Source organism: Myotis daubentonii, chromosome 1 (genome assembly GCF_963259705.1).
Source record: "Myotis daubentonii chromosome 1, mMyoDau2.1, whole genome shotgun sequence".
In the NCBI taxonomy this organism is placed as follows: Eukaryota; Metazoa; Chordata; class Mammalia; order Chiroptera; family Vespertilionidae; genus Myotis; species Myotis daubentonii.
Window position 1 is genome coordinate 119993727 of NC_081840.1, and position 22178 is coordinate 120015904.

Below are 22178 nucleotides of genomic sequence, written 5' to 3' on the forward strand. Positions count from 1 at the left end.
AATGAGAGATGATACAACATAGAAAGCAGAATACTTTTTAAGCAGATAACTTAAAAAATTTACTAGTAATAAGATAACTTACTGGTAAAAAAGATAATATTTATCAAGAGCTTACTAAGTGATAGGCTCTATTTATATTATATTGTTATTATTAACTTTTTATCCCTTGGTTTTTCACATGATATCCTCAGTTATCCTTTTTTCCCCAGACTTATTGTTCTCAGTTTCATTACCCATTACACATAATTTGAATTTTTTTCTCCTCATCAGATAATAGACTTTGTTTAGCTTCCTTTTACAGGATGGTACCCCAAATCTGTACTCTAGATGTGTTCTGATATTTTCAGAGCAAAGAAAGAATGTGCTAAGTCTGTATATTATAATTCTGTTGATGCAGCTTAAACTTACATAAACTTAGTGTATTAAAGTAGTACTAAAATTAAAATTCTTAAGCCCTCTAAAGACATCCTACAGATAAGTTTTTTCTCTCTCTTATTCTATACTTGTATAGCTGTCTTGGAATTCACTATAGAATCTTAGCATTTATTCCTATGAAACTTCTTGTTAGATGTCAGTTCTTTTGGATCCTTGTTTTATTATCCAGTGTTTTCACTGTACTTTGCAGCTTCATGTCATCTGCAAAACTAGGACAAATTTCTTTCTCCTTTGTTACAATTTCACAGATAGAAGATTTGTTCTTACTGTAAATCTTAGCAACCTTACATATAATTGTTTTCCCCTTATTAAGTCGAAATTCTCATCTTTTCACTTAAAGAAAGCACTTTATGGCTTTCTTGGCATATCTGAATGGCCAACATCACTACTCTTACATTGGGGCCATTATTAAGTAAAATAAATGTTATTTGACCACAACTACTGCAGTACCATGACAGCTGATTATAACTGAGACACCTACTAAGTGGCGAATGGGCAGGCAGTGTATACAATGTGGATACACTGGACAAAGGGATGACTCATGTTCCAGGTGGGCTGGAGCAGGACAGCCCAAGATTTTATTATGCTACTCAGAACAACAAGCAATTTAAAACTTGCGACGTTTTTTCTCTAGAATTTTCCACTTAGTATTTTCAGACCACGGTTGACCAGGGGTAACTGGTTGGGGCGTGTAGAGGAGGCAATTGACCAATTTTTCTCTCAAACAGTAATGTTTCTTTCTCTCTCTCTTTTTCTCTCTACCATCCTCTCTCTCTCAAATCAATAAACATCCTTGGTTGAGGATAAAAAAATGCACAGGAATGAAGTGCTGTACTCACTCCTACCAATATTTATATTATTTAATGGTGTTGGGAATTTTAATTTATTGATAACTAGGGGCCCGGTGCACGAAATTCGTGCACTGGGTGTGTGTGTGTGGGGGGGTGTCCCTCAGCCCAGCATGCCCCCTCGCACATACTGGGAGCCCTCAGGCATTGACCCCCATCACCCTCCAATTGCAGGATCGGCCCCTTGCCCAGGCCTGACGCCTCTGACTGAGGAGTTGACCCTCATCACCCTCCGATCACCAATCACCGGATAGGCCCCTTGACCAGGCCTGAGGCCTCCGGCAGAGGTGTCAGGCCTGAGCAGGGGACCCCCAGCTCCCGGTGGTTGCAGGCTCCGCCCCTGCCCAGGCCTAACGCCTCTGGCCTAGGCGTCCGGCCCGGGCAGCGGGGACCCGCAGCTGCAGCAGCCCCGCGACCGTGGGCTCCGCTTTAGGCCCAGGCAAGGGACCCCTAGCTCCTGGGACTGCCAGCTTCGACCGTGCCCAGCTCCCATCGCTGGCTCCACCCCTACTTCCTGCTATCACTGGCCAGGGCGGAAAAGGTGCCTGATTCTCCTATCATGGCGGGGGGGCAGGGTAAAGGCGGCTGGGGCCGCCTTTGCCCTGCCCCCCAGCTCTTAGCTCCCCCCTGGGTTTCCGATCACTGTCAGTGGCAGGGGGCTTCTTCCTGCTTTCCCTTTCGCCTCCCTGCATTGTGCCTACATATGCAGATTAACCGCCATCTTGTTGGCAGTTAACTGCCAATCTTAGTTGGCAGTTAACTGCCAATCTTAGTTGGCAGTTAATTTGCATATAGCCCTGATTAGCCAATGAAAAGGGTAGCGTCGTACACCAATTACCATTTTTCTCTTTTATTAGTGTAGATACTTTTAAAATAGGAACTAAATCATATTCTTTTTTATTTTCATAACTTGTGTTTGAGATGTTAATGAGACAGAAAAGAAGCGGTTTATGTTATACTAGAGGCCCGGTGCACAAAAATTTGTGCACTCGGGGGGGAAAGGGGGGTTCCTCAGCCTGGCCTGTGCCCTCTCGCAGTCTGGGACCCCTCGGGAGATAACGACCTGCTGGCTTAGGCCTGCACCCGGGTGGCAGAGGGCAGGCCTAATCCCTAGGTGCAGCCCCTGGTCGGGCTCAGAGCAGGGCCGATTGGGGAGTTGAGGCACCGCCCCCTGTCATGCACAGAGCAGGGCGGATTGGGAGGTTGTGATGCCACCCTCAGTTAGGCTCAGGGTAGGGCCGATTCTGGGGTTGGGGCACCGAACCCTGTCACACTCAAGGCAGGGTCGATGGGGAGGTTGTGGCGCCACCCCCTGTCACGCACAGAGCAGGGCCAATCCAGGGGTTGGGGAGCTCCACCCTGTCACGCACAGAGCAGGGCCCATCAGGGGGTTGGGGAGCTCCCCCCTGTCATGTACAGAGCAGGGCCCATCAGAGGGTCGAGGAGCTCCCCCCTGTCACTCACAGAGTAGGGCCGATAGGGGAGTTGGGGCACCGCCCGCTGTCACACACAGAGCAGGGCGGATCGGGGGTTGGGGTGCCGCCCTCTATCACCCACAGAGCAGGGCCGATCAGGGGGTTGGGGCACTGCCACTGTCACACTCAGGGCAGGGCCAATGGGGAGGTTATGGCTCTACCCCATCACACACAGAGCAGGGCCCGTGGGGCAGGCGAGGGGGGTTGGGGCACCGCCCTCTATCACCCACAGAGCAGGGTCGATCAGGGGGTTTGGGCGCCACCACTCTCACACTCAGGGCAGGGCCGATGGGGAGGTTATGGCTCTACCCTGTCACACACACAGCAGGGCCGATCAGGGGGTTGGGGCGCCGCACCCTGTCACACACACAGCCGCAGGGCGATCAGGGGGTTGGGGAGCGCCCCTGTATCAGACACAGAGCAGGGCTGATCAGGGGGTTGGGGCGCCTTCCCCTGTCATGAACAGAGCAAGGCGGATAGGGAGGTTGTGGCCCTGCCCCCTGTCGCACACAGAGCCGCAGGGTGATCAAGGGGTTTGGGCGCTGCCTCCTGTCACGCTGATCCCGGTGCCGGGAGGCATATTACCCTTTTACTATATAGGATAGAGGCCTGGTGCATGGGTGGGGCTGGCTGGTTTGCCCTGAAGGGTGTCCTGGATCAGGGTGGGGGTCCCCACTGGGGTGCCTGGCCAGCCTGGGTGAGGGGATGATGGCTGTTTGCAGCTGGTCACACACCCTTCAGGGTGGGGTTCCCCACTGGGGTGCCTGGCCAGTCTGGGTGAGAGGCTGTGGGCTGAAGCTCCCAACTGCTCCTTTTTTACTTTTCTTTTTTTATTCTGGGCCAGTTTTAGCTCTGGCTCCAGCTCTGAGGCCTCTGCTGCTGAAAGCAGGTGTCTGGTTTGTTTGGGTTCTATAATCGAAGCAATGTATAACTCCAGCTATGAGATCCTGGCTTACTGAAAGCAGGTTTCTGGGGTTTGTTTAGCTTCTATATTTGTAACAATGTTTCAAACTGCAGGCTCAGAGGCTGGCAAGGCAGGCAGGGAACGTTGGTTTCCTCCGTCACTGAAGCAAGCAAGCCTCATGTTAGTTTCAAGCTGCCTGGCTGCCGGTCGCCATCTTGGCTGGCAGTTAATTTGTATATCCCCCTGATTAGCCAATGGGAAGGGTAGCGGTCGTACGCTAATTACCATGTTTCTCTTTTATTAGATAGGATAGGTGTTTTATGTTTTATGCATTATAAACAGCTGTGATCTAGTTTGAAGTATTTATGTATTAATTTTTAAAATATAGTTGTATTGATTTCAAAGAGTAAGAGAGAGGGAGAGATAAAAACATCACTGATGAGAGAGAATCATTGATTGGCTGCCCCCCCGTAGACCCCCCCCTGGAAATAGAGCCCGAACACTGTGCATGTGCCCAGTTGTCCTGACCAGGAATCAAACCGTGACTTCCTGGTTCATAGGTAAATGCTCAACCACTGAGCCACGCCAGCCCAGCTAATTTTCTTTTTTAATCCTCACCCAAGGACATACTCAGAGAGAGAAAGAGAGGAAGAGAGAGAGAGAGTGTGAGAAAGAGAGAAACATCAACGTGAGAGAAAGAGACACATCATTCGTTGCCTTCCATACATGCTCCGACTAGAGATCGAACCCACAACCCAGGTTTGTGCTCCAACCCGGAATCGTACCAGCAACTTTTTGGTGCATGGGGTAACGCTCAACCAACTGAGCCACACCAACTGCACTAATTTCTTTTTAAAAATTTTTATTTATTTATTTTAAATATATTTTTATTGTTATCAGAGAGGAAGGAGAGGGAGAGAGAGAGAGAGAGACATCAATGATGAGAGAGAATCATTGATCGGCCGCCTCCTGCATACCTCCCACCTGGTATCGAGCACGCAACCTGGGCATGTGCCCTTGACCAAAATCAAACCCGGGACACTTCAATCCACAGGCCGATGCTCTATCTACTGAACCAAAACATCTAGGGCTAATTTTTTTTAAATGATTCTTTCTACCCCCCTTCTTTTAAAAAAAATATTTATTGATTGAATTCAGAGAGAAAGAGAGAGAGAGAGAGAGAGAGAGAGAGAGAGAGAGAGAGAGAGAGAGGAGAAACATCAATTTGTTGTCCTACTTATTTATGCATTCATAAGTTGTTTCTTGTATGTGCCCTGACTGGGATTGAATCCGTAATCTTGGCTATGGGGATGATGCTCTAACCAAATGAGCTATCTTAGCATCTATATATTAATTTGTTATGGCTGACGCAACAAACTACTACAAACTCAGTTGCTTAAAAAACCAGAAATTTATTCTCTTACAGTTCTGAAGGCCAAACATCTGAAATTAATATATCTGGGCTGAAATTAAGGTGTTGGCAGGGCTGTACTCCCTCTGGAGGCTCTAGGGGAGAATTTGTTCCTAGCTTCTTCCAGCTTCTGGTGGCTGCCAGTATTACTTGGTTTGTGGCTTCATCACTGTAATCTCTGTCTCTGTGGCCACATTACCTTCTCTTTTGCCTGTGTCAAATCTTATAATAAACCTGTGGTTATATTTAGGGCCCACCAGGATAATCTCCCCTTCTCGGAATCCTTAATCATACCTGCAAAGCCTTTTGTTGCCATGGAAAGTCACCTTCAAAAGCTCCAGGGATTAGGATGTGGATGTCTTTTTAGGGAGCCATTATTTAATCTACCACAGTCCTTATTGCCTTTCACTTGTTCTTCTTTTTTTCCCTCATCTCTTTTCTTCTCTCCGATTTTTTTTTCTTCATCTTTCAGAAGCACAGATTGTGTGGGTATGGTCTGAAGTTGTGATCAAGAGTTGAGTAGCCCTGGCTGGTGTATCTCAGTGATAGCTCAGACTTTAATTTAATGAAGGTAAATAGAAGAGTTGGCAGAATTGTGATCCAAAAGTCAATTGTCAAGAGACCCTTGTGGTTTGGGGCATAAACTCATAATCTGTGGGCCTCTGCTTCTTTTTCGTTTTTTTTTTTTTTTTTTTTTTTTTTTTAGTTTAGCAAAAATATATTGAGAATAAAATCCAGGAACGTAAAGAAACGCCAAATGAAAATAATGTACAAAGTCTCCCCAGGTGTTGGTAAGAGCCAGGGCGGTGGAGACGCCAGCGAGCTGGGCTCAAGGAGGGAGCTGCGCTCTGAAGGCTGACGGGGCAGGGACCCTCAGTTCAAGTCCGCAGAGAGCAGACGACCCCGGATGCTAGCACCGTCCCATCGCCACCCTGGGCCAGCTGTGTGCTCCGATGAGAAGGGCACTTGGAGGGAAAACTTCGTTAGTACAATACAGCCGGTCCACCCAAATCACGGATTCCGAGGACTCCGGGGTCTGAGCTCCAACGATTCAGAAAAAACTATGCTATAGGTTTTGGGGGAGATAAAAACATTTCATGGGTCATGTCAATCACAACTTTAACCTAAAACCAGTGGGAGGGAAGTCGACATTCTTGGCGATTCAAGTAGCTGTAATGCTGTGTCGTCCTGGGTGTTCGTCCCAGGCGCCCTGAGCCCCGCGGCTCAGGCGGTCAGTGCAGACGCAGCGGGGCTGCCGATGGCTCAGTGGTGGAGGCGCTCCCTCCCGAGAGGCCTGCGCTCCTGTCGCGGCTTTGCCCCGGCCCCAAGCCCACCAGCTCGGCCCACCCTGGGCAGGCTGGCCTGGCAGCCCTGGCCTGGCCAGACCAGGTGCTATTTGCCCTCCGTGACCCTCCGCCAGCACCTCCGCCGCCTCCTGCCCTGGGGCCTCCTGGGCTCGGGGAAGGGGCTCTGCGCCTCGGCCCCCGAGTCGTGCTCGCAGCAGTAGGAGCGCCCGTCTGCGGTGGAGCGCCAGGCGGTCCCGTCTTGGTGCTCCTTGCAGAACGAATTGGGGCACAAGTGGCAAAAGGAGGCTGAAGGTTTGCCACACACGTCACAGTGATGCCAAGGGCACACCCACTTCCCGAAGGGCCGCTTGCCCAGGCCTAGGCAGGACAGGTGGTAGGCCTTGGTGCAGGACTTGCGGTCACACAGCACCAGCTGCCCGCCGTCGCCGCAGCGGAAGCACTCGTCCTCCGACTCCTTCTTCCCTTCGCCTTTGGTCCGGCGCCTCCGGCTTTTCTTCTTGGTCTTTTTGCCCTTTTCCTCTGAAGACAGCACGGTGGAGGTCTTCGGCCTGTCCCCGAGGAACCCGCTGCAGTTGGGGGCACCACACCGGCACACGGTCTTCTCGTTGCCCAGACAGTCGAGGTTGTAGTTAAACGTCAGCTCTGTCCCTGCAGGAATGTCACACACGGCAAACAGGCCCACACGCGTGTCCCCGTTCACCGTCCACTTGAGGGTCTCGCAGTTGGGCTGGCAGCTGTGGTTCATAAACCTGGAGTAGTTGCCTTTGGGGCCGGCGTCGATATGCGGTCCTTGTCGATGGTGAGCATGTAGAAGTGCGTGATGTCATTCTCCTGCGCGTGCTTGATGCGGGCCATGCACTCCTCCTCGTCGATCAGCTCGCCCACGTACTCGTTCACGAACTCTCCCTTGCGGATGTCCCGCGTGGCGACCAGGCCCCAGCCCTTGCCGTCGGTGCGCACGATCTTGGTCTCGGGGTACTGGCGCTTGCTGAAGCTCTGGTTCTGGCAGGCCTCCCCGGCGGGGCACACCTGCGGGTGGCACTCGAACATGAGCATCCGGTTCAGACACTCCGAGTCCAGGCCTTTTTCGTTTTTTTAAAAATTGATTTCAGAGAGGAAGAGAGAGAGAGAAACATCAATGATGAGAGAGAAACATTGATCGGCTGCCTCCTGCACATCCCCTACTGGGGATTGAGCCCGCAACCCTGGCATGTGCTCTTGACCAAAATCGAACCTAGGACCCTTCAGTCCGTAGGCTGACACTCTATCCACTGAGCCAAACTGGCTAGGGCAGGCCTCTGTTTCTTAATATCTATGTTGAAGGAGTTGAATTATATGACTGGTTATATCCCTTTTAACTTTAAAAGCCTCTGTTGCCTGGCTGGTGTGATTCAATGGTTGAGCATCAACCTATGAACCAGGAGGTCACAGTTTGATTCCTGGTCAGGGCACATGTCCAAATTGCAGACTTGATCCCCAGTAGAAGGTGTGCAGGAGGCAGCCAATCAATGATTCTCTTTTATCATTGATGTTTCTATCTCTTTCTCCCTCTCCTTCCTCTTTGAAATCAATAAAAATAATATTTTTTAAAAAGCCTCTGTCTGGTATTTAGCATAATGTATGTAAAACACAACAAACAACAAATTTTATTTATTTTGTACTATTAGGAAAAGATATCATATTGGCAAGATTATTTTGAATTAACTGTTTGTGCTTTTTGTTTTTCTGTAGATGGACCATACATCCCCGACCTACATGCTTGCTAACTTAACACACTTACATTCTGAACAACTTCTGCAGGGTCTGAATCTTCTTCGTCAACATCATGAACTCTGTGACATCATTCTTCGAGTAGGTGATGTTAAAATTCATGCTCACAAAGTGGTACTTGCCAGCATCAGCCCATATTTCAAAGCTATGTTTACTGGAAATCTTTCTGAAAAAGAGAACAGTGAGGTTGAGTTTCAGTGCATTGATGAAACTGCTCTCCAGGCTATTGTGGAATATGCCTACACAGGGACTATTTTTATTTCACAGGACACAGTGGAATCTCTCCTTCCAGCAGCAAACCTACTCCAGATAAAACTTGTCCTGAAAGAATGTTGTGCATTTCTTGAAAGCCAACTTGATCCTGGTAATTGTATTGGAATTTCTCGTTTTGCAGAGACGTATGGTTGTCATGACCTTTATTTGGCAGCCACTAAATATATATGCCAGAATTTTGAAGCTGTTTGCCAGACTGAAGAATTTTTTGAGCTTACACATGCTGATTTGGATGAAATTGTTTCCAATGACTGTTTGAATGTAGCTACCGAAGAGACTGTTTTTTATGCACTTGAATCTTGGATCAATTATGATGTACAAGAACGCCAGAAATACTTAGCACAGCTACTTAACAGTGTGCGATTACCATTGCTAAGTGTTAAGTTTCTCACTAGATTGTATGAAGCAAATCATCTTATTCGTGATGACCGTACTTGTAAACATCTTTTGAATGAAGCCCTAAAGTACCACTTTATGCCTGAACATAGACTCTCTCATCAGTCAGTCTTGATGACACGACCTCGCTGTGCTCCCAAAGTACTTTGTGCAGTAGGAGGAAAATCTGGACTGTTTGCCTCTTTGGATAGGTAAATAGAAGGATTGATATTAATAGATTTTATACTTTCTAAATGTGCTTTCCATAATTTAAAAATAGTTTGATTTTCTTATTTTTTAAAAATTTGCTTCTTTTTTCTCTTCTTCCTAAACACTTACCTGATTGTTTTAATGACATTGTCATTCATTCTCTAACCACTTAATTATTAACACCCCAACTTGCAGTGTACAAACTTCATCTCTTCTGGATACTTACTAACTTTTCTATTTTATGTCTTTTTTATTTGTGAAACCATTTGTGTCTTTATTAGAGTCACACCAGGTCAGAGGGATTTATTATTGCTAGCTATATCAGAAGGTGCTAAAGAGGAGAGCTAGAAATCTGATGAGGGAAACTTAGGGCCAACATTGGGTTTGAATGAATTCAGTTAATTAGAAGAACCACTAAAGAAATAAGAAAAAGTAGGATATTGATACAAATCATGGACTTTATATGCAATTTATTTTCTTCACTGTAAATTTTTGTAGTGACAGTAGTAAAAAGTGCTTTCTTTTCTAATAACTTGGAGTTGTCAGACTATTTCTATGAAGAGCCAAATAATAAATATTTTAGACTTTGTGGCCATATGGTTTCTGTTATAACTACTCAACTCTGCCATGTGTGAGAGAAGTCATAGACAGTACATAAATGAATTTGCATAGCTAGGTTCCAATAAAACTTTATTTACAAAAGTATTGAGCTGAATTTGGCCCATAACTGTTATTTGCCAATCCCTGATTTAGAGCATTATACAAGTAACTTTATATATTGAAAATATAACTGGATGTTATCTTTGCTTTTCGCTTAAAGGGGATTGCTTCATAAAAACTTTTGTGTTCGATATATTTCTTCAATACTGTGGATTTCTTTCTGGCTATTTCCAAAAATTTGGTAGATTGCTTTCCCCGCCTCAATGGTAGGGTGTTTTATCAATGTCAACTGATATATTCTGTATCTTTTAAAAATATCTTTTTATTGATTTTAGAGAGAGGAAGGGGGAGAGAGAGGGAGAGAGAGAGAAACATTGATGTGAGAAAGAAACATCAACCAGGCTGATCAGAAATTGAACCAGCAACTTTTCGGTGCCCAGGGATGCACAGAATGATGTTCAATCAACTGAAGCACTATTCTGAATTTTCTGTGCATTATTCCTTTGTGTTATAATTTCGCCATATCTTTTATGTGCCCCAATATATCGTTAGTTTTTACACTTTTTTTCTTCTTCTTTTTTTTTAAAGAATAGTTTATTGATTTTTAGGGAGTGAGGAAAGGAGAGGGAGAGAGAAACGTCGACGTGAGAGTACAACATTGATTGGCTGCCTCTTGCATCCCCCTACCAGGGATTGAGCCCACAACCCAGGCATCTGCCCTTGACTGGGAATCCATCTGGCAACCTCCTGGTGCACAGGATGACGCCCAGCCAACTGAGTCATAATGGCCAGGGCTATACATTTTTATATAAATGAAGTAGTACTATATATATTTTTCATATATGTGTTTTCTCGCTCAGCAGTAAGTTTATGAAAGCATGAGAGACTGCATAAGGAAATAGTTTATTTAGCTCCATTGGTGTGCGGTATTATGTGGACATAATACAATACTTTCTACAATGAACATGTTAATTATAAAAATAAATTGAAATGCTACACACATGCAGAAAAGTTCACAAATTCTAAGTGTACAGCTTAGAATTATCACAAAGTGAACATTACAAACCAAATTAAGAAATAGGAAACATGACTAAAACCCAGAAACCATCCTTGAGTTCCCTCCCTGTCTTCCCCAAAGGTCACCACTATCCTCATTTTTAATCCAGAGGTTAGAAATGTTTTTGAACGTCATATGACTGAAACTATACAGAATATAATTTTTTCAATTTTGGCTTCTTTCCCTCAATGTTATATGTATAAGATTCATCCCTGTTGCATGTAGCTATAGTTTGTTCATTTCATTGCTTTGTAGTATTCTCTTGTATAATATGCCGCAATTTATCCATTTTTTTGTTGATGAACATTTGGAACATTTAAAAACATCCAGTTTTTAACTATTACAAATAATGCATCTGTGACATCCATGTACATGTATATATGTGTACTTTTCTCTTGGGTATACTAGTATATCTAGGAATGGAATTGCTCAGTCATAGGGTGGATATACCATCTTATTTATTCACTAGAGGCCCAGTGCATGAAATTCATGCACTTGGGGGGGGGGTGTCCCTCAGCCTGGCCTGTGCCCTCTCGCAGTTCAGGAGCCCTCGCTCTTTACTACCCACCTGCTCACTGCTCCTTATCGCTCAGCTTGCTGCTCCTTAGCGCTGCCCAGAGGCAGGAGAGGCTCCTGCCACCACCACTGCGCTTGCCAGCCATGAGCCTGGCTTCTGGCTGAGCGGTGCCCCCCTTGTGGGAGCACACTGACTACTAGGGGGCAATTCCTGCCTTGAGCGTCAGCCCCCTGGTGGTCAATGCGCATTGTAGCGACCGGTTGTTCTGGTCATTCTGCTGTAATGGTCACTTAGGCTTTTATTATATAGATAGAGGCCCAGTGCATGAAATTCATGCACTTGGGGGGAGGTCCCTCAGCCTGGCCTACGCCCTCTCTCAGTCCAGGAGCCCTCACTCCTCACCACCTGCCTGCTCACTGCTCCTTACTGCTCAGCTTGCTGCTCCTTAGCGCTGCCCCAGAGGCAGGAGAGGCTCCCGCCACCGCCACTGCACTCACCAGCCATGAGCCTGGCTTCTGGCTGAGCAGTGCGCCCCCTGTGGGAGCGCACTGACCACCAGGGGAAAGCTCCTGCATTGAGCGTCTGCCCCCTGGTAGTCAGTGCGCATCATAGCAACCGGTCATTCTGGTCGTTCCGCTGTAATGGTCACTTAGGCTTTTACTATATAGATTCTTCTTTTGATGGATGATTGTGTTGTGCTGCTATGAACATTTCTGTATATGTGGCCTGGTGTAAAACTGTAATATGCATTCAATAGAATACATATACAGGAATGAAACTGCTGTCAGGCATGTATATATCTTCAAATTTACCAGAAAATGTGAAATCATTTCCCAGGGTAGTTTTGCCAGTTTACACTCTCACCAACAGAGTATTTATTCCTTGCTCCACATCCTTGTCAGTAGTTATTATCTGACTTTAAATTTTTCCCCGTCTGGAAAGTGTGTCATGGTTTAATGTGATTTTAGTTTCATGTCCCTGATTACTAACGAAATTAAACATTTTTGTTTATGGACCATTTTGATTTTTAAAATGTAATTGTTTCTGCTTATTCTTTAGTGTGGAGATGTACTTTCCTCAGAATGACTCTTGGATTGGTTTGGCACCCCTAAACATGCCTCGCTATGAATTTGGAATATGCGTTTTAGACCAAAAAGTGTATGTTATAGGTGGTATTGAAACTGATGTGCGTCCTGATTTCACTATCAGAAATCATGAAAATTCAGTAGAATGCTGGAATCCTGATACAAATACCTGGACTTCTCTTGAGAGAATGAGTGAGCACCGAAGTACCCTTGGAGTGGTAGTACTTGCAGGAGAACTTTATGCTTTAGGTGGTTATGATGGACAGTCTTATTTACAGTCTGTAGAGAAGTATATTCCCAAATTAAGAAAATGGGAACCTGTGGCACCAATGACTACAACACGAAGTTGTTTTGCTGCAGCTGTGCTGGATGGAATGATATATGCCATTGGTGGGTATGGTCCCGCCCACATGAACAGGTATTGAACTTAAGCTGTAGATTTTTAAAGTATTAACAATTAGTGGCCCAGTGCACGAAATTCGTGCGGGCAGGGGCGGGGGTTTGTCCCTAGCCCCGCCTGCACCCTCTCCAATCTGGGACCCCCTGGGGGATGTCCGGCTGCTGGTTAAGGCCCGATCCCTGTGGGCCTAAACTGGCAGTCAGACATCCCTCTTGCAATCCAGGACCGCTGGCTCCTAACTGCTCACCTGCCTGCTTGCCTGATCGCCCCTAACCACTCTGCCTGCCAGCCTGATTGCCCCCCTTCCGGCCTGATCACCCCTAACTTCCCCACCCCTGCTGGCCTGATCAGCCCCCAACTGCCCCCCCCCTGCCAGCCTGCTCACCCCCACCTGCCACCCCCTGACGGCCCCCAACTACCCACCTCCCTGCTGACCTGCTTGCCCCCAACTGCCCCCCCCCCAGCTGGCTTGCTCGCCCCCAACTGCCCCCCCAGACGGCCTGATCACCCCTAACTGTCCCATCCCTGCCGGCCTGATTGCCACCAACTGCCCCCCCACACACACCGCCTACCTGGTTGCCCCCAACTGTCCTCCTCCCACTGGCCTGCTTGCCCCTAACTGCTCCCCCTGCTGGCCTGCTCTTCCCCAACTGCCCCCCCTCTTGGCCTTCTCGCCCCCAACTGCCCCCCTCCCGCCGGCCTGCTCATTCCTAACTGCCCCCCACCCCGCCAGCCTGATCGCCCCCCTGCCCCCCCTGCTGGCCTGATCACCCCAAACCTGCCTTTGCCTCGGCCCCACCACCATGGCTTTGTCCGGAAGGTTTGCCTGTGTCTAATTAGCATATTATCCTTTAATTATTATAGATGATTTCTGGTTTTTAAGCAATTTGTGTGTATAAATTAACTTCCCCTTTTAATTTTTAAAGTAATAATAATAGACGTTTTGGAAATTTAATCTGCCCTATAAGTATAGTTATAATTGTTTATGTGGGGATTTAATACAAACCTAAGAGTCAAATGCTTCTTACTAAATTTTATATTCAGTCAATATAAATGGATGGATTTTAAAATTCAGAAATCTGAAAATAAGATTAAGTTAGACAACTAGATTTTGGGTGGTGTGTGTGTGTGTGTAGATGGCCTGTTATTGCGCTGCTTAATAGAATAAAAAGGTGAAAAATGCAATTCCTATATGCTTAAACTATGTATGTATATTTATTTTAAAATATATATTTACTTATTAAAAAATATCCTCACCTGAGGATATTTTTCCGTTGATTTTTAGAGAGAGTGGAAGGAAGGGGGAGAGACAAACATCCATGTGAGAGAGACGCGTTAATTGGTTGCCTCCGCACCCAACCAGTACACGCCCTTGACTGGAATTGAACCTGGGACCCCTCAGTCTGAGGGCCAACGCTCTATCCACTGAGCCAAACTGGCTAGGGCCCGGGCATACATTTCTATATTTTGAAAAATTGCTGGCAGAGATTTATAAGATGAAAGACTAAGTATTTTAGTTTTGAGATACTCTTGACCTTTTAAGTTTTTGCTACAGTTTATTGACTCTTATCCAGGGATTTTGCTCTAGAGGTTTTTATTGTGGGGTCCTTTCAGAAAGTTATAATTTAGTCTATATTCTAGTCTAGCCTCTGTTCTAAATCCAGAATTAAGTTATTGACATTCAAATGCTTTAGGATTTTTTGAGAGGTTAGATTAAGACCAGAACAAGCTTTAAAAGCTTACCTTTGTGCTGCTTCAAGGCAAAGCATAGGCTACATGGCCTTCTGGAATGTTCTAGGGAAGCTCTTGTAGAAATTCTGATTTGATTCAGATTTCCATAGGATAGCTTGAAAATGCCAAGTGTTGTCTGAAATGCAGATTTGACTTACATCCTTGAATTCTCCTAAATCACTGAGATTATTATGATTAGCCAATTTTTGCTATGAAATCTGCAGTGTTTGCTTTGCAGTAAACCACTGTGAATTCTCCTGTAAGAAAAAATTCCTCTTCTTTCCTTCTTTTCCCTTTTTCTTGGCTGTGTAGAAGAAGACTCTTAATATCCTTAGAATACATCTATATTCAGTTTGTGATTTTCAAAGTTCTTTCCCATGTATACTCATTTGACTATTCTTCCATGGATCCTTTGAGGTTGTATTATTGCCATTTACGTAGCTGAGAGGAAATATGACTTACCCAGGATTACACAAATCCAAAGTGGTAGGGCTAGGGTTCATTCAGCTCTAAATATGGTGCATTAAGCACTTGAACCCAGGTTTTCTGGCTCCAAAAGTTCTATAACTTGTTATCCCATTATATTGATGCTTACACAATATACTGGGATAACATATGGCTATTTTTGCACCCATTCCACAAGGTCAACTTTTATCCCTACAATCTCACCAGCAAAATCAAAACATTTGGGACAAATTACTCTGGTTTTATATCTGTCTATTTAACTTTTAAAAGTTCAAAGGTGGGGTTTAGTGTTGATTTAGTAGGAAGAGTAACACAAAAAATATGTGAATTAATTTATTCTTTTGTGAATATTTGCAGTGTGGAGCGTTATGATCCAAGTAAGGATTCCTGGGAGATGGTTGCATCTATGGCAGATAAAAGGATCCACTTTGGTGTGGGTGTCATGCTGGGCTTTATTTTTGTGGTAGGTGGACATAACGGTGTCTCACATTTGTCAAGCATTGAAAGATATGATCCTCATCAAAATCAGTGGACTGTGTGTAGACCAATGAAAGAACCCAGAACAGGTAATAATAATTTACTGATTTCGAACATAGAGGATAATATTTTTATAGTGATGTTCTTGGAATAGTAGTTCTTTGGAATATAATAGTAAAGAGTATTACTTATTCAGAAAAAAACACACTTTTGTGGTAAACTTGCAAGACAACGAGATTAGACAAAACCACATAGATTTCTTTATTGTGGTTTTAATATGCCAGTGTGCATATTATCATTTCTTAAACTTGGAGAACACATTTTGAGATATGCTGGTAATAGAATGTATCTTATAGAAACTCTTTTTGTCCATATAACAAATGCCATCTTTTTATATGTCATACACATACACAGACACAGAATCCTTGGATGTTCTATTTTGTTTTTTATTGCACATCAGCACTTCTATCTTCACTTTCAAATGTCCTCTCCTCCTCAAGAGGTATAGTTAAGAAAAGTCTGAATTTCAGGGTTCCTAGAGAAAAACAATTACATTAAGGAAAAGAAGAAATTATCTTTCAGTTCTACTAAGTAACATCATTTTAAAGGGAAAGTTTTAAGTTACTGATGGAATATGTTAGTATTCTTTGCTTTTGTGATTTAAGAAGCTTGTGAAACATAAACATGCAAAGGAAACTGAAAGGAACAATGGAATGAACTATTAGTTGTTTACTATAGTTTGTGTAGCATCATTGCGAGAGAAAGCCATAAAAAAAGAGAATGTAAAAAATTTAGGCAGCCTTGTTCTTTTTAAAACTATAAAATATAAAGTAAAATTTTTAGAGCATAAATTATGTAGCTCAATAGATACTTTTGAATATTTCAATATATAGGTTTCCCCTGCTCCTCAAAAAAAGAGCATTATTATGAAACCTTTTCTAAACCGAAGTGGCTAAAGCCTAGAAGCAGTTACCTTAGGTGGCTTGATGCTGAGATGCTGAGGGTAGTTCCCAGGGAAAGAGCTTGGCAGTGTCACTCTCGCTGCTTGGTGCGTGCTGCCTCTATAACAGATTGCTGCAACAAAATAAATGCTCATTGCTAGTTTTGCTTTTTGCTATTTTTTTGTAAAAACAAAAATCCTCTTCAGATTTCTTTTGATTAGTGAAACAGGTACAATTGACCCATGAAGAACATGGGTTTGAACTGCTTTAGTCCACATATGCATGGTTTTATTTGTATGGTATTTTCCCCAAAAAATACTGTATATACTAGTATATTTTCTATTCATTATGATTTTCTTTAAAAAAATATATTTTATTGAAATTTTTACAGAAAGGAAGGGAGAGGGATAGAGAGTTAGAAACATTGATGAGAGAGAAACATCTATCGGCTGCCTCCTGCACACCCCCTACTGGGGATGTGCCTACAACAAAGGTACATGCCCTTGACCAGAATCGATCCTGGGACCCTTCATTCTGCAGGCCGATGCTCTATCCACTGAGCCAAACTGGTTAGGGCCATTATGATTTTCTTAATATTTTTTCTCTAGGTTACTTCATTGTAAGAATACGGGATATAATACATGTAATTACAAAATATGGGTTAATCAACTGTTTATATTATTGGTAAGGCTTCCAGTCAGTAGTAGGCTCTTAAGTTTTTGGGGAATCAAATTTTTTACTGTGCAGGTGTTGGCACCCCTAATAACCCCTTCATTGTTCAAGGGTCAACTGTAATATAGGTCTTTTGTGAAGCAAAATGGTGTAACGTGAACTTTGAAAAATGGGATACTTGTATTTGAAAACTTGATGAAAATGAATTATTTCTTGAAAAAAATATGTAGATATCAAATGAGAAGAAAACATATGAAAAGATATATACTGCATTCTTCTTTTAAATGTTTGTTCATTATTCATTAAAAATGTTGAGGCCCTGGCTGGTTTGACTTAGTGGTTGGCGCATTGGCCCGGCCCATGGACTGAAGGGTCACAGGTTCGATTCTGGTCAAGATCACATACCTCAGTTACAATCTTGATTCCCAGTTCTGGTCGTCACGTGTGGGAGGCAACCAATTGATGTGCCTCTGTCACCTCGACCCTTCTTTCTGTCTCTCCTCCTCCCTTCCACTTTTTCTAGAGGTTAATGGAGAAAATATTATTGAGTGAGGGTTAAAAAAACACACGTTGTGTTACAAACATTCCAATTCATAGATAGTTAAGGTGGGTGGTATAGTATACTGCATTCTCTTTTTTTTCTTTTTTTCTTTTTTTACTCATCCAAGTCTTTATTAAGTACTTACCAGATGAACAATTTGGTGCAGATATTAAAGGAATACAAAGATGAAATTTAAAATGGTACCAACTCTCAAGGAGTTTGCAATCTAATACTAGTGACAGATAGTTTAACACAAATTGTAGGAAAGGAATTACTGCATTTATTTATTTATGTGTGTGTGTGTGTGTGTGTGTATGTGTGTGTGTTGATCTTCACCCAACAATATTTTTTCCATTCATTATTTTCATTATTTTCCAAAGAGTGGAAGGGGATGAGGGGGATGGGGGGGTGGGGGGGGGGGAGAGAAACATTGATGTGAGAGAGACACATCGATTGGTTACCTCCTGCATACACTCCAACCTGGGCAGGGATGGAACCTGCAACCAAGGTACGTGCCCTTGACTGGACTATAGCCTGAGACCCTGTGGTGTGCGGGCTGATGCTCTAACCACTGAGTAACCCTGGCCAGAGCTGCTTTTTTAAAAGAAAATGTTTTATTGATTTTAGAGAGGAAGGGAGAGGAAGAGAGAGATAGAAACATTGATTGGCAGCCTCTTGCATGCCCCTACTGGGGGATCAAGCCTGCAACCCAGGCAAGTGCCCTGACTGGTAATCCAGCTGGTGTCCTCTTAATTCACAGGTGTATGCTCAACCACTGAGCCATACCCACCGGGACAGGGCTGTGTTTTTAATATTTTTCTGTGGTGTAGGAAAGGGAGAGTATGATTGGGGAAAAGAGGTGAAGGAAGCCTTCAGCTCTTACTTTACTTTTTTATTCAGGGATATTTTCCCAGTGAGCTCATCCTATAAAAATCTTAACATGAAAAACGACCGGTCGCTATGACACACAATGACCACCAGGGGCAGATGCTCAACGCAGGAGCTGCCCCCTGGTGGTCACTGTGCTACCACAGGGGGAGCGCCGCTCAGCCAGAAGCTAGGCTCACAGCTGGCAAGCACAGTGGCGGTGGTAGGAGCCACCCAGCGTCCACTGCAGGTGGGCGGTAAGGAGTGAGAGGTCCTGGACTGAGAGAGCTCCGGACTGCAAGAGGGATATCTGATGGCTTAGCCCCGATTCCTGGGGGTATTAGGCCTAAGCCAGCAGTTGGACATCCCCTGAGGGGTCCCGGACTGCAAGAGGGCGCAGGCTGGGCTGAGGACCCCTCTTGTCCCCCCCCCCCCCACCCCGTAGTGCACGAATGTGCATCAGGCCTCTAGTTTTACTATATTGCTTGTATAATTAATAATGGATTGTTGATATGTATTTTAAGAAAACATTAAAATACAAATTCACTTATTTTTAGTGAAAAGTCTACTAGATGCTTAACGTGTTTTTTCCCCCATTTTTATTCACCTTTCCTAGGAGTTGGTGCTGCAGTAATCGATAACTACCTTTATGTAGTCGGTGGTCACTCAGGGTCTTCCTATCTGAACACCGTGCAGAAATATGACCCTATCTCAGATACATGGCTGGATTCAGCTGGCATGATATACTGTCGCTGCAATTTTGGGTTAACTGCACTTTGACAAGTGTGGACTCATGGAAATAGTGAGGTGAAGAACTTCGTGCCGCATAAAAGGAGCCCAATTTTCTGAAACCCCAAAGCTGCATTGCTTTTTAACTTGAAATGTCATGAAGACTCAGCATTTTGTTGGGTACTTTGAACTGACAAGTAGCTTTGGTTGCTCTTGATTACAGTGAATCAATAATCAAAAAAAAAAAAAAAAAAAGGAAAGATCTTGCCAATTGAATTGTGCACCTTTTTCCTTTAATACTGGCATAAAGTAGTTTCTTTTAATTTTATTTATTGCTTTTAGAGAAAGAGGAAGGGAGAGGAATAGAGATAGCAACATTGGCAAGAGAGAAACATCGATCAGCTGCCTCCTGCATGTCCCGCACTGGGGATTGAGCCTGAAACCCAAGCATGTGCCCTAACCAGGAATTAACCAGTGACCTCCTGGTTAACGGATTGATGCTCAACCACTGAGCCACACCAGCTGGGCTGACATAAAGTAGTTTTATGTTCATAAGTGTACATGTGAAAAACTTAGTTTTTAAAAATATTTTTAGCTCTCTCCCTCCTTAATATGCACCATGATTACTAGGATGAATGATGTTTAGATGCTGCAATGTAGTGAATGTCTGGACAGAGTACTGATACTGTCTATTGGATATAAGTTCAAATGCTTCACATTTTAAATAAAGGGCTGCACTTTTTTGGTACTTTTAAGGGGTATAAATTACACGCTCTAGTGAATCACCTGGACATTCTTCCTGCTAAATGGCTTTAGGGCTGGGGCTGTAATAACTTTGCAAAACAAATGCTTTTACTATCATGATATTTGGGGGCCTGTTAAAAGATATTTACTGTTTATATCTTTTTTACATGGGCAGGTTAATGCTGGAAGAAGTTACTTATCCAGTTTTGCTATGCTAAGCATGGATAGAGTTAAGCACATCAGTTTATTTTTTTAGTAGTACAGCAAGCTTCCCAGTGTTGATGCACATAAATGACAAATATTTAGTATCACCCTTAGTGCATATTGATTTTTTTATATATCCTTATAATAATTTCAGGTTTTAAGACATTTGTTTGCTTTTTCAAAGTGTTTTTAGATATAAAAATGGTGCTAATGTAGGAGCTATAACAAGGCTATAACGATGTTCCTTTGGATGTTCAGTATGAAATGTGCATGACATGTTTTGATAGTATTTTTCATTTTGACTGGCTTGATTTATTTGTGCTTATTAAAAATGTTAGTGAATATACTAATGTTAACATCCAAAAATGATCTAAATGATATTCTATGCTTTCCATGGTTCCTGAATAATGATTTAAAGAAAGATACATTTTTTTATCTTCTTTCTTGTGCTAGATATTACATGTCCTTCTAAAAAAACAAAAATATATGCATTAAATATAAAGCACTAGGCAGTTATGCATTACTCCACATTTCTTGGTAACTGAAAATTTTAAAGTCATTGAGGAAAACTGGAACTCATTGTTTACTTGAGTAATGGTTCTAAATTTGGTTCTACTTTGACTAAAGAAATGATCTTTTAAAGCAAAATGGTTTGCTATTGCCAAGTGACAGCTTATTTAAAAGAAGTGGATGATTCATTTTGTTTTAGCATGTTTTACAAAATGTCCATTATACTTGAACACATTACCTTGCATTTTATTAGGATGTCGGTACTTTTATTTTTGTTACTATAGTAATTTCATTTTCTTTTTCATTATTTTTTTTTACTTGTCCACCATCTCTTTATAGTCTAAAAAACCAGTGAATATTTGTAAGAAAAATTATACTGCATTCTTAAGTGCCATAAGGTTCTCTAAACTATTGTTAAGAAGCCATTTGTAATTATAAAACGTAAGTTAATTTGTTAGCATACATGTTATTTCTTAAAAACTTTAGCTGGCAATTTGCTGTTTTCCTTGTTCTTCCATAAACTGCCAGTTGTAGATTTAAATATATACTACCAAATTATTTAAAAGTCATCTTTAAACACAAGTAGTATCATGCTTTATGAATATTTGCACAGATTATAAAACCTTGCAAGTGATTTTTAGTCTCTTGTAAGTAAGAACTCAACAGGAGCTACTAATAAACTTCACAGGCTATTTTCTATGTTGCTTGTTTAAATCACAATGATATATAGCAATAACTTTTTAATTGATTTAAATAAATTTTGTGGATAGAAACAAGGTGCATTATTGTGATTGGCCTAGACTTTATTTAAAGAAAAAGCAATTTAAAATGGATTCCATCACATATTTGGTTTAAATTTCCCAACTCAGTTTTCTTTCTATTTATATCAATAAAGTTGTTAAATACATCCTGTTATTCTATATTTAATCCTTTCTCCCTAGAAGGGAATTTGAAAGACTAGAAAATTATTTTAATCGTAAACAGTGCTATACTACACATTTTATTTTAATTATGTTTTATTCGATGTATCAGTGCCACTCTCAAATTAAAACAGAATATATAAATCATTTGGTAAATTAGATCAAAAGCATCTCTTAATCGTTGTTTTGGAAAAAATTTGAATTTCATGTTGAAGAAGACTAAATGTGAAATATTTGGGGCAATAATATAAGCCATATACCAGAGAAAAAATTATGAAAACCTATAAAATAAAGGAAAAAAAGAAAACAAATTTAGAAATATTTATTTCAGGTTTGCTAAAGCTGCTGTACTATTCATAACAACCATAGGTGTTAATGTGATTTGACAACTAATAACTATACAGTAGAACCTTCTTGTACAGATTTATGAGAAGTTTCATTATGAATACTCGGCTGATAAATTATGAATTTAAAGTCACATGTTTCTGATACTAAAAAGGATAAAGATATTTAACTATAAATTCACAGGGTTAAAGATGTTAGACATAATTTTATATAATCAAGGAGAAGACAGCTAATTAAGATTGCCCACAAATATTTTTTTTTAAAGTGGCAGTGAGAAATAGAGATTGTCTAATCAGTTGGAAGAT

General features: G+C 42.6%; 1 protein-coding gene across 6 annotated transcripts in view; it reads left to right on the forward strand.

The window, feature by feature from the left end:
- Positions 1-21515, forward strand: part of KLHL28 (kelch like family member 28) — a 32737-nt gene extending 11222 nt beyond the window's left edge. For 4 of the 6 annotated variants that reach the window (XM_059659282.1, XM_059659258.1, XM_059659268.1 and 1 more), the window contains exons 2-5: positions 8112-9010; positions 12302-12745; positions 15281-15489; positions 19038-21515. In XM_059659282.1, coding sequence (XP_059515265.1) covers positions 8112-9010; positions 12302-12745; positions 15281-15489; positions 19038-19201 — 1716 coding nt within the window. In that variant the 3' untranslated portion in view covers positions 19202-21515. Of the gene's footprint in view, positions 1-5545; positions 5645-8111; positions 9011-12301; positions 12746-15280; positions 15490-19037 lie in introns of all 6 variants that reach the window. The other 2 variants (XM_059659290.1, XM_059659248.1) reach the window with 2 other exon arrangements.
- Positions 21516-22178: the final 663 nt, after the last annotated feature.